The 16,274-nt window shown below is 42.2% G+C and overlaps 1 protein-coding gene across 16 annotated transcripts in view; it reads right to left on the bottom strand.

The window, feature by feature from the left end:
• The window catches only part of pomgnt2 (protein O-linked mannose N-acetylglucosaminyltransferase 2 (beta 1,4-)), a 43,437-nt gene that overhangs the window by 15,873 nt on the left and 11,290 nt on the right, over window positions 1-16,274 (bottom strand). For 3 of the 16 annotated variants that reach the window (XM_061819465.1, XM_061819461.1, XM_061819460.1), the window contains one exon: window positions 8,192-10,304. The exons of 11 other annotated variants lie outside the window; for them this stretch is intronic. In XM_061819465.1, the coding sequence (XP_061675449.1) occupies window positions 8,426-10,195 (1,770 nt within the window). In that variant the 5' untranslated portion in view covers window positions 10,196-10,304 and the 3' untranslated portion in view covers window positions 8,192-8,425. Of the gene's footprint in view, window positions 1-8,191; window positions 10,305-11,856; window positions 11,924-16,274 lie in introns of those variants that run through there. 2 more of the 16 variants (XM_061819463.1, XM_061819462.1) reach the window with 1 other exon arrangement.

Raw genomic sequence — 16,274 nt, 5'->3', positions numbered from 1 at the left:
CATGTGAGGGACAGCCATAGTTAGATTGTTTGTAGAACATATTTGAGATAGCAGACTTCGGTGGTTTGGACATGTCCAGAGCCGAAAGAATGAGAATCTTGGTAGAAGGGTGCTAAGGATGGAGGTGCCAGGCAAAAGAGAGAGAGGAAGACCAAAGAGAGGGTTGATCGATGTTTTGAGGGAAGACATGAGGGGAGTTGGTATGCCATTGTTGGCACACACCCTCACATCCTGCTGGTTCAGTTCTATAGACTATTGCATGATTCATCACTTAAAACTGCTCACTTTGCACAATTGTTATTGCACAAGTCTATAATGTGAACCACAAACAGGTTAGGGCACTCTGTACAAGTTTAACATAATGTGGGGCGGGATAGTTTTTTGTTTTTTTTATCCTTGAGAGTTAGGCGTTTTGTACTGGGCAACACCTTTTGACCCACCCTGTAATCTTGTGGAGGACTGCGGCGACAGTCTGCTTGTACTCGAGACTTGGCAGAGGACCAGAGAAGAGCAGCATGCACCTGCTTCCAGGCCCTTGAACACCGGCGCCATATGGACCAGCAAAGATGGTCGTGCAAGATCTTAGTCTTGTGATGGAAACAGTGGCGGTTGGTAGCACAAGGAGCATTGAAAAAGGGAGATGGCTAAGGAGGCACTGGGTAGGGGATTATGTGCATACCCAACCCAAGCCCAGTGGGTGTTCAATGATGTGTTGTGAGACTGGGAAATCCAACATAGCGCGGTGTCCAGCTGTTGGTATGTGCACTCACAATGACCATTAATCTGAGGTGATAGCCAGAAGACAAAATGACACCAATATCCTGGCCCAAAAGAAGAAAGCTGTTTTTTTTAGCAATGCTGGTCCAGCCGAAAGAAAAGCAATGACCATGGAAATTAAGCTGAACATCATGGGGGAAAGAGAAAAAAAAATGTCAGACAATGGAGTAAAACCGACAAACATGACGGACAAAGACTTGAGCTTCAGTTGGACGACCGTGGTGATTATTATTCTGGACAAAGTCTGTATTTTAGTTCCGCCCCTATTATGGATACATTGATCACGAAGCAACTTTTTTCGTGAAGAAGAAAAAAATGAAGCAATGTTCTTGAATTGTTGCCGAGATGGAATGAATACTTACGTTATGGTTCGAGGATCAGAACCAACGTAATCTTAATATCAGCCTCATATTCATTAAGGGAAAAGGCTTACCATATTTTCCCAACTTTTAAAGAGCAGGAAGGCAAGGACGCTGAGGAGGAATTTATCGCTAGCAACGGCTACCTTCACAAGGTTTCTTAGCAATAGCTAAGCGCAGTCACCATACTTCGCCATCCACCTCTCACAGTAATGGTAAGTGAAGCATCTTAGATGTTTTACTTTAATTTATTTGTTTTTTTATATGAAGTACCAACAACCATCCATTTTCTGATCCGCTTATCCTCACAAGGGTCACGGGAATGCTGAAGCCAATCCCAGCGGTCTTAATAAATTTTGACTTTAACGGTGAAATCCAATTTATGGCGAAATTCTAGTCGGTAAGGCAGTAACGGATCTGTGTTGTAGACCAAGGACTCCCTGTTTTGTAAATCCTTCAGTGAGGCACTACTTAGCCTCCATGACCGATTTATGACAGTTCACGTTAGGATGACCTGCAATGCACTGCAAAATTAACGGGCCAGTTAAAACGGTATTATTTGTGTAAATTAAAAAAATATTATGGCGATAGTGAAATTGTACATTTCTTTCAGGGTATTGCACGGTCACTGTCAATTGTAGATTCAACAATTACCTCCCAAATCTTTCTTCAATACATGTCCATGTCCATTTTCCAAGCCGCTTATCCTCACAAGGGTCACAGTACCTCAATATAGATATCAGCAAGTTTTTATTAATTATAAAATGCTTACAAATGTTTAGGAAATGAATCTTTGTATCAGCATCTTACAGCCCTGCTTAACTGAAAAACAGTCTGGTTATTCTGTCAGGGAAATAAATGGAATACAGTGGAACCTTGAGCAAATCAGTTTCTCAAGATAGTTTCTTGTTATTTTTCCAGTATTTTATTTACCATGGCCACAAAGAAAGACAACAGCGCTACCAGCAGCAAAGGAAAAGGAATGTTGTGCGAACCACAGTGGTTCTAAGTACGGAAATCAGTTTGTTACGGCTCTTGCTAACTAGCAACGTATGGCTAAATCGACTATTTCGACTATCCTAAAGAATAAAATGGAATAAAAGGCGCCAAAGGAGTGACTAGTAATGTAAAGCAAAGGCAGCAGATAGAAGAAATAGAGATGCTACTGGAAAATTAAGCATTCAAATCATGGAGGGGTGACTTCAACACTTCTTCCTTTCCTCTCGAGTCCTTCTGATGCCATTAGATTGTGACCAAAAAGGTAAATGATAGACACTTAAGTTGGTTTACATTTAATGCATTTTATTGTTTCAATGTAGGGTGTATGTTTTTACATAAATAGTAATTAAAATAGCAATTTACTAATTGGAGGTTGGGAATGGATTAAAATCATTTACATTTCCTATGGGAAAATATGCTTCGGAATTTGCACAGCTGTCTTTCAACACTTCACAGGAATGAATTCTTTTCAAATTCTGAGGTTCCACTGTAGTTTCTAAAAATGACAGAATCATTGCTCTGAACTCATTGTTTTACATTATTTCTTTGGTCTACTGCTGGTGGTCGAAGTATCCAGAAACAGAGTAGAAAGAGAACAGCCAAAGTCAACGCAATGTATTGACTTTAGGACTTACCACTTGGTGGAACCATTCACCATTACAAATATGCTCCAATGAATGTAGTCATGATTTTGGTATGATTTGGGCAATTCTGTACCAATCTTTGGTGGGGCAGATAGAAATGGTCAACAGGCCTGATGTGGCTCACACCTGAGTGAGCCCCATGTCGCTCTGGAAGAGGTAGGCATCAAGACGCAATTCGCGGATCACGTGGTGAAATTCACCGAAGTGCATGGATCTCTGGTAAGTGTTGTGGACCCAGACATGATGGCGTTTGCCTTTCCTACATTTCCACATACATAGTAATGGCTATTGCTAACTCATCCATGGTTGCTCTCAGAATAAGGACGCGTGGTTGTTCTTCCGTTGTTTACGCTTGCAACAGGTAAGGCCCCTCCTGTTCTCTTCTCTGATCGCCTACATGTCCGCAATGAGCACCAGTGATCAAACTCCCATGGGTGACGTACACTGATAAGTCGCTGTAGCGTCCTGTGTAAATGCACCATAAGACCTTCCACTTTTCTTATCTTGTACAGGTTGTCGCGCGGAATCCATAGATAGGCCACTCTACATATTGAAATACTCACCAGATCAGAAGGGGGCAACAGACACCTGGTCTCAATTCATCTAGCCTGGGGCAAAAATCGCATGAAAACCTACACCTGTGCGTCATCCCACCATGTCGCCTGTCGTTAGGGACGGCATTCCTGTGAAACCTGACATGCCACAAGTCTGTGCTTGTCAAGTTTCAGCCTACGACATTAAGAATAATGCCTGAAATATTATTAACTACCCTGCAGTACCGTCATTGGAGATTCTCTCTCTCTCACACCACCTTCCTCAAGCTAAACACCTGTCATCAATCAGTCCTCGTCACCACCTGGATATAAGCCTGCCTCTTCCCAGAAATCCTCGCCAAAGTATTGCAGCTTCCTCAAGCAGTACAAAGGCCCACTTACCTCCCCTAAGACACACAATTTCTCATTCCCAATTTTTACTCCAGTGTCACGCTTCATTCTGTCTTCTCGTGTGTTCCTGATCCACGACATTCCTGTCTTCACCACTGCCTGCCAAATGTCCTTGCCACTGCCAGTCAACCCACCTAAGACAACCTCTATTACCTTTCCTAAATAAATTGTTCATCATAATCTATCTTTCTCTGTCAGCTCTTGGGTCCAGCTCTTCTCCATACGTGACATGAAAGATACAATGCAGGAGACAACTGCTGGTGCCCTATCAAGCACCTCGGTGCTTGGTTCCATAATTCCTGAAATACTCTGAAGAGGCCTAACCTAAAACCTGGCTCCTCACCGATGTCAACTTTTAACTCGCTCGCTCCATTTTAAGAGCCCCAAAATGCCTGCTAAAGGGCTGCAGTCTACTGGAATTGCTAGCATTAGAAAAGTGGGCTCATTTTTGCACCCCATAACTTCAGACCATTTGGTCTGCAACCCGTGACCCCTCATTGTGGTTGTCAAACCTGGAGCTTTCAGATGAGCCAAATTTGCCTTTGAAGTCAGTCAAAGTACTTCACTCATGGACTTAGGGTCATCCAAACACTTTTCCCGGCCTTCTTAAATTTGAATTTTGCAATTTTTCACCTAAAATAATACACACTCCAACTCTGGAATGCTGAGCCAGATCCAGACAAATTATATTTCATTCAATTTGTCAGACTTCGAGCTTCAATTGGAGACCTTTCTTGGGTCAATCGACTTTGTGTTGTGGAGCTAGCACCATTCCAAGTGTCTCCATGAGCTATCCCCTTACCCAAAACTCATTTACCAAACCATAGCCCTGTCATGAGGAGGTGTTATATCCTAATCTATCTCTTTATCTGAAACCTAATTCCAAGCCATAATCCCATCACTAGGGAAGTCAAGTCGATGGTATCACCTTACACGAAAACCTGCCATAAAGGGGGGCCAAATCCACGACATCATTGAAGCCCCCCATCCTTTATGTATGCCGTAGCCCATCCTGAGTCCTTTCTGCGCAAACGTTGGTCCGGTCCCTGTGCAATGTACGGTTCCCAATTTATCATTGATTGAATCGTGCTCAGTGCTGTCCCAAAGGTTACAAAAAAAACTCAGGAACAGTAGTTTGCATAGAGACAGAAAAGATACAGTGAAGACAATAAGTATTTGAACACCCTGCTATTATTGCAAGTTCTCCCAATTAGAAATCATGGAACGGTCAGAAATTTTCATCGTTAGGCGCATGTCCACTGTGAGAGAGATAATCGTGAAACAAAACAGAAATCACAATGTATGATTTTTTTTTATGGTTTATTTGTGTGATACAACTGCAAATAAGTATTTGAACACCTGTCTATCAGCAAGAATTCTGACCCTCAACGACCTGTTAGTCTGCCTTTAAAAGTCCACCTCCACACTCCATGTATTATCCTGAATCAGATGCACCTGTGTGAGGTTGTTAGCGGCATAAAGACACCTGTCCACCCCATATAATCAGTCAGAGTCAAAGTTGTAGCATGGCCAAGAACAAAGAGCTGTCCAAAAACACCGGAGACAAAATTGCACAACTGCTCACGGCTGGAAAGGGCTACGGAGAAATTGCCAAACAGCTTGGTGAAAAAATGTCCACGGTTGGAGCAATCATTAGAAAATGGAAAAATTTAAACATGACGGTCAATCTCGATCGGAGTGGAGCTCTATGCAAGATGTCACCTTGTGGGGTCTCAATGATCCTGAGAAAGGTGAGGATTTAGCCCAGGACTACACAACAGGACTCTGTCAATGACCGGAAAAGAGCTGTTTCCAAGGTGACTGTTGGTAATACACTAAGACGTCATGGTTTGAAATTATACACGGCACTGAAGGTTCCTCTGCTTAAACCAGCACATGTCTAGGCCCCTCTTAAATTTTGCAAATGACCATTTGGATGATTGTCAGGTTCACCAATCAGACATTCATTAAACAGGATAAAAAAGGAAGCAAAGACACCAGTTCAAGTCTCGCGAGGAGAGAGGAGAGGAACTGTCTCGTACAATTCACCACTGCACTCTCTGATTATCCTCTCCTCAGCACCTCTATTTATTTAGTTTTAAGACGCCCCTTATTTACATGGATGTTACAAAAAGGAGACGACAAGCAAAACAGTTTGAAACAAGGTGTACATGTTTGTTCATGTGCGTGTACATGTGTTGAAGATTGCTGAATACATGTGTGGTCATTATTTCTTTAACAGGCAGCAGTTCTAACAGTTCTGATGATTAGATGATTTTGTTCTTGCTATCTCCTGCTAGGAGGCTGCCACGTTATCTAGAGCAGAGCAAAGCATTTCTTTATTGGAAGCAGATGTATGATAATTCTAAACACAATTATTCCTACAGGTCAACAATCCAGCGCAATGGTGAGTGTGGGAAGGAAGTGAAGAAATGGGTCCAACACACCTGGCGGAACGTGTCTGGTGTATTATGTGACATGAGTGACGCTGATGTGACATGAGTGATCGCTTGGATGAAGGGCGAAGTCTGTAAAACAGTGGTGAGGCCAGCCATGATGTAGGGGGCTGCCACATTATCTAGGGCAGAGCAAAGCATTTCTTTATTGGAAGCAAATGTATGATAATTATTATCAGAGGAGTCATGGGAGAAGGTTTTACAGTCAGATGAGACCGAAATTGAACTTTTTGGTCACAATTCCACTAACAGTGTTTGGAGGAAGACGAATAATGAGTTCCATCACAAGGTCACCATCCCTACTGTGAAGCATGGGTGTAGTAGCATCATGCTTTGGGGGTGTTTTTCTGCACATGGGACATTGTGAGATTTTGGGGAACAACCTCTTTCCCTCAGTCAGAGCTTTGAAGATGGGTCGTGGCTGGGTCTTTCAACATGACAAAGACCCAAAGGACACAGTCAGGAAAACCAAGGAGTGGCTTCGTAAGAAGTATATCAAGGTTCTGGCGTGGCCTAGCCAGTCTCCAGACCTAAACCCAATGAAAATCTTTGGAGGGAGCTGAAACTCCGTGTTTCTCAGCGACAGCCAAGAAACCTGTCTGATCTAGAGAAGATCTGTGTGGATGAGTCGGCCAAAATCCCTCCTGCAGTGTGTGCAATACTTATTTGGAGCTGTACCACACAGATAAAGCGTTAAAAAAATCATTGTGATTTCTGGATTTTTCTTTTTAGATTATTGCTCTCACAGTCGACATGCACCTACGATGAAAATTTCAGACCCCTCCGTGATTTCTAAGTGGGAGAACTTGCAATATAGCAGGGTGTTCAAAAACTTGTTTTCTTCACTATATCTAGTGACTCAGGGTGACCAGGCCATCCTGTTGACGAGGGTCTTTGTGACTAAATTCCCCGTAAAATTTCCTGGCCTCGAAGTATGTGATAGCCTGCATAGAGACCTGTCCAATTATATCATTTCCACCTATGTATGATTTACCGTTTCCCAGTTATTAATCATTGATTAGTGCTACTCCCAAATTCACACAAAAAACTAACTCAAGAACAGTAACTCACACAGGGACAATAAAAATATCTGCCAACTCACACTCAACGGCACTATCTGCTGATACATGTCCTGGGTGCCTACAACCCTCTCTGGAGTTACAGGCAAAAGTCAGGTGACAGACAGCACCAAGGGCTTACCCTTGACCTTGCTCACAAGTACCTCAGACCACCACTTCCCAAGTCCTGACCGAAAATCCACCGATAAACAATAGCGCCCCCCGTCAGGGCCATTCAATCTTGCTCGCAAGTCCCTACTACATCCCTATTGTGAGTTAGCACCAAAATACAAAGGTCCACAAAAGCACCCCTATTGGCCAGAGTAGGAACCTTCACCTCCAGGGCAACCAAGAGGAGAGCCCCAAAAATTTTATGGTAGCGCCATCAAGGGCAAATGTCAGAAAACAGAAGTGTAAATCCAACTTTAAAAGAACTACAGAAAAACTGGAAGAAAAACAGATTTCAACAAATATACCACATTTTCCTTCCAAGCCTAAACCCTAGCAAACCTTTCATACATTATTCCCTTACAATGATGGGGCATTCTTGACTACAACTTTGGAACCGAAAGTCCGACCACAATCCAAATATTTTTCTTCCTCTCCAGTTGTCATGTGCCTCTTACAACTTCTATTCCAGAGATATGGTGACTTCCCAGTTACTTCATTTTTTTTTCTTCCAGTCAATAATCGCCACGTAGCACCAGGAGAAGCAAAACATCAATTCTTCCGTTTGTCTATACCAAGACCATTAGCAAAGCGAAAATAGTATGTAACTACAGCTAAATTGTCGACGAAAATTTTCTCCTTAACCCAGATTGTTTGTAAACAGGGTTGTTTATAAATCCAAGGTTCCACGATGAGACTGAAATCAACGTTAGACTGAAATCTTTTGGGGTTGACATGAAAAGAGGAACATGAGACAAAGTGTAAAGATTTTAGTGTATTTAGGCAACAACCAGCACCAGGAAAGTAAACATAAAAGTGTGTATACATTTACACAGAAAAAATCACATTTACTATTTTTAAAACTGCAACAAAATTAACTCCTCTCCATAATCTGTGAAGTTACATTTTGCGTGACAGGACAATCAATTAAACATTGAATTCATTATCTCTTTCAGGTCAAAAACAACAATACCAAAAATTAATAAAATAAACATTACAATTTTACAGCAACACACTGCCTTAAGTTCTACACACAAGAACATCAGCAAAGGGACCCAGAAGGTTGTTGAATATACACCTGACCCATACCATGTAGGTGATAAAAGGCTTAATGTTTTCTGAAAACGTGTAGTTTAGTTGTTGAAGGATGTAAGGCATGTAGCTATTTTCACCTTGCTCTTGAATCCAAACCTCATACTTAACCTCTTTCACTTTCAGGTATTTCAGATTCCATGGGATTTTCCATGAGATTGTAAGATGTGCCTTCTCAGTTGATTGAACCAGGGTTTGACATTGAGGTTGTCTGACCCGACCTGGATGAATCTTACTGACAGGTGTGGACTTCTTGAAGCTCAACCTGGCCTTCATGCCTTCATGGAGAACATCTAGAAGTGAAGGGATATCTATCACAGTATCTTGGTAGATACGAAAGAGCCACTCAGGGTTGCGACAACACAGGTGCCTTGAGACTTCCTGGCTTGCCAGTATTCGCTCTTGCTCTTCCTTCTCCAAGTGAGCTATACCTCCTTGTTCCCATGGTCTGTCCGGATGGGCAACAGTATTCTCCTTTTTAGTGTTCCCCCATGAATAATAGTGTAGATCCATGCCTGGAAGGCTGGCAAGGGTTTTGTATGGGACATACTGCTCTGGGTTTATAGCAAAGGGGAAAAGTTCAACCACAACAGCTCCTCTGGGGAGAAAAAGCAAGGTTATAAGCTGGGCTCCATGCATGCTCACAAGCATGGAAGCACCACTGATGACCTGGACAATGCTAGGAAATGATTGTTCCTCCAGCGAAACTTTAAAGACTTTCATCTGGAACTCCTGCGCCAATGCGATCATTAACTCAGCTTCATTCAGTATAAGCCTTGTTGATAACCGACTGAACACAACTATGTATTCATCCTTCTTATTCTCATTGCCAGCATTAACAGCATCCTTTTCCACCTCTTCAATTCCTGTGATGTTCATTTTAATCATAACAGCTTGAGAAAACTGTCGAATCTCATTTCCTGAGATCAAAATATTAGCCTTGGGCCCTTGTGGCTGAACAAACCCATATTGATACCAAGTTGTCATTTTGGATACGCCTACATAAGATTTAGTAAAACAAATTAGTTTTCCAAAGTCTCTTAGCTGCTGTTTGAGAAGTGGCTGTTTATTGCTTAAAAGTCTGTACAGGTCAAAGTGTGGCCCTTCACCCCAACCCTCCATGAACACCAAACGTGCGCTGTCATCAAGGTCTGGATAAAGTTTCATAGTAAAGAATGCTGGAAGCAGATCATCATGAAAGACGTGCATTATGTTGTCAGGATTAAACCTGTTAAAAATTAATGTCACATCTGGTAAAAACACAGGCTTGGACAAAAACTTCAAAGAAGCAGTTGGAAGCTCTAAAAAGTTGAAATACTGGGTATTATGATCTTCTACTGAGGACAGGTCAAGGAGAGCAGGTTGGAATCGTCTGGAACCCAAATTTGGCAACATAATGGAGGAATTTGAATGGAAGAATACAAACTCATCTGCTTCTGAACAATAGCAGAGGTTATCAAAGTTGCAGATCCGATCAGTGTGCATTTTGCTGCTGCACACCATACGGGTACCATTTTCATGTAGAGCCTGTAGGGCTCGATGATAGTCTATATGGGACTCTGTCAAATCTTGGGACTTCTGTGTCATGTGCAACTCTTCCTCAAGCACAGTAGCATGTTCTCTTAACTTGAAGTATTCCCAAAGTAAAGCTGTTACCACGGAGACAAGCAGTCCATTAAAAAATAAACCCAAACTCATTCTGCAGCTGCCCACTGAATTGTGAATCACTGTTGTTGTTGGAGAACTTCAGTCTCAGCATGAGAAACATCTGCTGACAGGACTTGGGAAGAGAAAACTGATGCAAGGTCTGGGGAAGAGAGAGCAGGGAGAGAAGGGGGGCAGGATATGAAATGACAGACAGAAAAAGGTTAAATTTGTAGGATGAAAACCATAAAGTTGGGAAATAAGTATTGCTGGTTTTCCATTGTTAGAGTTTCAGTGATACTTATTAAAAAATACAATGCGATTTATCAGGGAATATCAGTGTTGACCACATACTTTACTGCCTACTATATCTGTCAATTTGGGGAAATGGTTGCGGTGGGTAGTTAATCTCTGTCATACTGGATAGGAAAACTTAAAAAATTTTGTTAATAATAGGAAGACACTGTGAAATGATCACCAGGTCCACACACATTCACAGCAACATTATCACTAAACACGGAGGACATGGAACATTAGAGGTGGGAATCTTGATGTGACTCAAAAGTAAGATAATTGCAAAACAATTATCTTCAGCTCTGTTTCTAACATGAGAACTCACAGCTTTTTAACACAGTGTATAAACAGTGTGGCCTTACCCATTCTCGGTTGAGCATGACAGACCAGTGCAATGACAATTGTGTTAAGGGTGTAGTTTAAAGTGCAGAATTGTCCAATAGTCTACAGCAGTGGTCCCCAACCACCGGGCTGCGTACCAGTACTGCTCAATTGGTATCGGGCTGCCGAAGAAATAATGAGTTTCACTGTGTTCATTATCAGAGTCTGAACAATGTATTATTTTGAAAAATGACCGGATTCTCTTGGTCACATCTCAGTCACTTTGCCAAATTTACCCCCACAAGCTAGCAAAATGGGTAAAAAAACGTCTTCGGAAAATTTCTTTTTGAAGGGGAGAAAGCCCAGTGAAGAGACAGAAGAAGAGGCTACAACTTCCAAGAAAAAACGTTATAAACCACATCAAAACACACACCCTTAACTTGCGTCTTTTTGAGGATCTTTATGAAGAGATGGACGCGGATGCTTTTCTTATACACGGAAATAAGATGGTTATTGAAGACTATTTAACTTTTATTGTACTTTCATTATTTGCTGAAATATGACCTTATACATTTAATCAACAGATAAAGTGTTGTCCATTTGCTAATCAGACAAGGATGTGTTGTGGTGTGTGCTGGCTGCCCTTGATCTTTGTACGCAGAAAACCGGCTGGTGGGAGCCTCCTCATGTGACTATGCACTTGTTAAAAAGTATGTTTGGACGATTAGAGAGGGTTTAATGTTTTCCATAAATGTTGCTTTTGCGTGTTTGTTTTTGTAATCTATTTCATAGATCAAGAGAGGGAATGAAGACTATTTAACTTTTATTGTACTTTCAATATTTGCTTAAATATGACCTTATACATTTAACGAACGGAGAAAGTGTTGTCCATTTGCTAATCAGGCGTGGTGGAGTGCGCTGGCTATCCTTGATCTTTGTACGCATAAAAGTGGCTGGTGGCAGCCTCCTCTCCCAGCCATTGCCGTGGAGACGAACGACACCAGATAAGGACTGGAAAGTTACCATCCCGGCCCAAGACCACACTGCCGGGGGGCGGCCACTTTAACTATGGACCCATACATATAAAAAACTTGTGTTACCTGGCAGCTCTTGTTTTCTTCTTGGGCTATCCTGCCAGAAGACACACGTCTCATGTGCGGCAGATACCTAGATAAGAACTGTATGACTGTATTGCACATTCCTTTGTACTAAATCTATTTGCTGTTAACTTAGTCTAATCATTGGTCATTTCTTCCTCAATCAGCGAACACGCGTAGGGTCCAACCTCGCAAATCCCTACAGTTATCAAGCAGGAAATCGCTTGCAAGAGTGTTTGAATCACGAGAGCTGTTGCCAAGATTTCTATCAGAAAAGAAGTCGCCACTGGTAGCACATTTTAGTGACAAAGAATGGGTCGCAAAACTGGCAACATGTGTGACATATTCAGCCTGCGAATGGAAAATGACAACGGTCTTTAAGTTGGCCGATAAAGTAGCTGGATTTGTTGGGACGGCGCGTGAACAGAGGCATATTTGACATGATTCAAACATGAGCGTGGATTCTGTGTGAGACTAAGCTTTCATTCTCCCAGCTAGTGCATGATCACCTGTCTTTGCTATTCACTTTACTAATTAAAAGTGTTCGAGCACTACTTCCCAACCAATAAGGACCCACGAACTGCCAAGGGATTCATCCGCAACCCATTTATCAACAAACCAGGTGAATTCAGCATGTCTGTTCAAGAAAATCAACTGTTTGAGATCGACGCTAGCTTTTAAAACTAATTTCGAGACAACAACTCGGCCGATGTTCTGCATTAAAATCAGACAGAACAACCGGAGATCGCCACCAAAGCACTGAAAACCCTGTTGTCATTTCCGACATACCATCTGTGTGAAGCGGGGTTTTCTTGAGTGACAGAAAACAACAAAACGAAATAGACTGAACATAAGCAACACATCTCAGGTGCTACTGTCTCCCATTACCCACAGCGATAAAAAGGTTGGGGACCACTGGTCTACAGTGTATATTACGAATACTAACACTGATTGGACCAGCAGGGTGTGAGGGTGTGTCCAACAACGGCACAAGGAACAAAACAGTAGGTTGCTGATCAAGAATTTAATGACTGACCATATTTTCCGGTTATCAATAAACATAATGGTTAAACATGGCCGTTCCCTGTTAAGTTATGGGCAAACACAGATGCCTCCCATTCATAGAAGAAGAGGGTTAATTACGTCATGCGTAGAAGACGACATTATGGCGAAAAAAAATGGCCATGAGGCACCACAGGTCACGAGTGTTTTGAGCTTAACCACTTCTGGAAAAGCTTCTCCCCTTGGTTATTTTTAAGCAGATCACTATGCTGAAAGAAAAATTCGCAAAAGGCACACCCTAAATTTGCGAAAATCTTGTGCAAATTTTTTCCAAAATATTTTCAAAAAGTTAATAGAGCGGATGATATTTAGGTATGGATGAAAAATAAAAAATATAATCACATTGTATAGTCATATGCAGGTACATAGCCTGGTAAAAAAAACATATCCATAAACATTTTTATATGATATTCGATGTCTTATGTTACACATTTATATATATAACAGTAATGTGCACCCCCAACCTGAGCTCTCAGAGCTCCTCCGGGAGCTTGGATTTTATGATTATTGGCGTAGTGTTATGTGTGTGTGTATTTTTATTCTCTATTCTTTTTATTTTCCTTTTATGCTTTTAAGTTGTAACGCGGGTCTTTGTGACAGTTTCCTTTCATACTTTTAAGTCATTATGATGTGACGTGGTTTCCTTGAATGCTCTTGGACCCATGTGATGCAAACTCTTTGTGTCCTTTGTGACGCTGAAGTCTGAAATGTTTCAAGGATTACCTAGATAAGGATGAGAAAGACTAACACGAGGCTTCTTCTCACCATCTCACCGCTGCGCTGAGAAACTACGCTGCTTGGAACACAAACTGCACTATTTGCCGTTGTGGCTCAAATACTTGCGTTGATGTGTGTGAGATTAACTTGTCAGAAACACAATACAACTGTCTTGTCCAATTTTGCTGGTTTGAACAAAGGGGATGTAAGTCTAAATTCACACATAATTGTTGCTACTGGACCAAAGATCAGAAACGATTGCCCATGAGTCTGTTTAAACTTAAGCTAAGACAAAAAAATGTCAACTACAATGGTTAGTTGTGCAGCTGCTTTTAAAAGAAATGTGTCATCACTTGTGCCGATGAAGTCGCGCCACAGTCTGAAACAACGATAGCTCACCTCAATGGCTTCAGGTGGGTATCAAAAAAACGCGAGCTCAAACTATGTAATATGAGCATCATGGGGACATAAAAAAAAACAGGAGAGCGCACAAAATTGAAACGCTCGCTTTTTAAAAAATGTGCTCATTATGCTCGTTTCTACGTAGTTTGAGCTCACGTTGTTTTGATAGCCACCTGACGCCATGGTGAAAGATGCTATGGATTGGAGCCAAATGGAGGGGGAGAGGTTGCGTTGCGCAACCCAAACCCCAAACTCTTGGGATTAAAAAAATATTTCAAGTCATTAATGATGAGTTCCACAGTGATGCACCAAGTAAAGCTACTAGGGATCTTTTTCTGTGATGATCCTGCTGCTCCACCCAGGGCTGTGCGGGTGTTCGCGCGGTTGCGCTGATTGGGAGGCGCACACCTGCGGCTTATGCAGCCTGATTATGCTGTGTATTTATATGACCCCGATGACGACTGGCCGGCGCCAGTTCGTTGAGCTTCATGTCCCATTCCAGCACTCTCGTATCCCTGATCGACAACCAGTGTGTACCGACCTTCGCCTGTTCTCCGACCAACCCCGTAAGCCTGACTCCTTTGACACTTCTGTCTGCTTTGATCGTTCCTCCTGTGTACCGACTCCTGCCTGCCCGCTCACCTGCTCTCTTCGCCCGACGTCCCAACTACCGCTGCTGCATCTGACTTCCTGCCCGATCCCCGACCACGAAATAATAAACGTTTCTCCCCGAACTACCTTGCATCGTCCGAGTGCTGCATTTGGGTCCTACTCCCGTTCTGATGGGACGTGACATTTTCGGATTGGAGATGAGTCACAATGCTTCTTTTGAAGGCTTGGCCAAGGATGTTATGTAGTGGATAAACTGCACTATGCACAAATAGTTAATGCAGTGTTGAATAAACAATGTTAAAGTGTTGAATAAACAATGTTAAAGAGTTTATATTTTTAAGACTGAAATGTGTGTTAACAGTATTTATAAAATGTTATGTCATCATTGTGGATTTATTTGAGTTGGTTGAGGCATGTCTTGTAGCCTGTCCTGAAATTATATTACCGATATGATGTAGCAGCACATGCACATTATTAATGATTGTTGTATGGACAGTTTTTTGAAAAACAATACAAATACAAACTTAACAAAACAGAAATACAGATCATTCCTAATATTCTGAGCATATGGGTAGTGGTAAATTGGTGGTGCGCATTGTACATTGGTAGAAGGGTTTTCCTGATTTTTTTAGGTTAACTTTGGGGGTGCGCATAGTACTTCAGGTTACATTATACTTGAGAAATTATGGTAAATGTTAAATTCAAGGCGGCATGGTGGATCAGCCGGCAAAGCGTTGACCTCACAGTTCTGAGGACCCGGTTTCGATCCCGGTCCCACCTGTGTGGAGTTTGCATGTTCTCCCTGTGCCTGTGTGGGTTTTCGCTAGGTACTCCTGATTCCTCCCATATCCCAAAAACATGCAACATTTATTGGACACTCTAAATTGCCCCTAGGTGTGATTGTGAGTGTGGCTGTTTGTCTCTGTGCCCTGCACTTGCCTGGCAAACAGTTCAAGGTGTACCCTGCCTCCTACCAGTTGACAGCTGGGATAGGCTCCAGCACGCCCCGCGACCCTCGTGAGGATAAGCGGCAAAGAAAATGGATGGACGTTAAATTTAACCCAAAAAAATGGATGATGTCAAGTTTAATTGCTGAAAGTCTGATGGAGTATTGGGCGCCGGAGAGAATTTTTTCACCTAAAGATATTCATTGCTTGTTTTTAAAGTGTTTTTTGCCTGCTAGTTTTGATTTGCATTGATCGGTAGTGCCGATCAGGATGTGGAGGGTCTGAAAAGATCCTGCCCGCCTTGGTCCTAGTTTGAGCGGCTTCAAGGGTGGGTAGGGTGATGCCAACAATCCGTTCAGTGGTTTTGATTATCCATTGCAGTTGTGTTTTGCTGAACAAATTGTCTGACTCAAAATGCAGTGTTCCAATGTAGTGTAACCCTAAACCCTTACACAGAACTGAATTTTAAAACAAAATTTGCTGTAAAGGAGTGGTCCCCAACCTTTTTTCCACCACGGACCAGTTTTGAGTAGGCATTATGTCAGGTTTAAGCAGCCTAGGAGATTTAAAGTAAAATTCTCAAGGAAGGAAGACAAGAGGAACTTCTGGCTCGCGAGGAGAACGTGGGATGTGTCTCTTTCACAATCTCCAACCCATTCTAATCACATCTCCACGTCGCCA

The sequence above is a fragment of the Syngnathoides biaculeatus genome, chromosome 5, assembly GCF_019802595.1.
Source record: "Syngnathoides biaculeatus isolate LvHL_M chromosome 5, ASM1980259v1, whole genome shotgun sequence".
Taxonomy (NCBI): Eukaryota; Metazoa; Chordata; class Actinopteri; order Syngnathiformes; family Syngnathidae; genus Syngnathoides; species Syngnathoides biaculeatus.
Note: the sequence above shows the minus strand (reverse complement) of the source record. Positions and strands in the feature narration are given on the sequence as shown.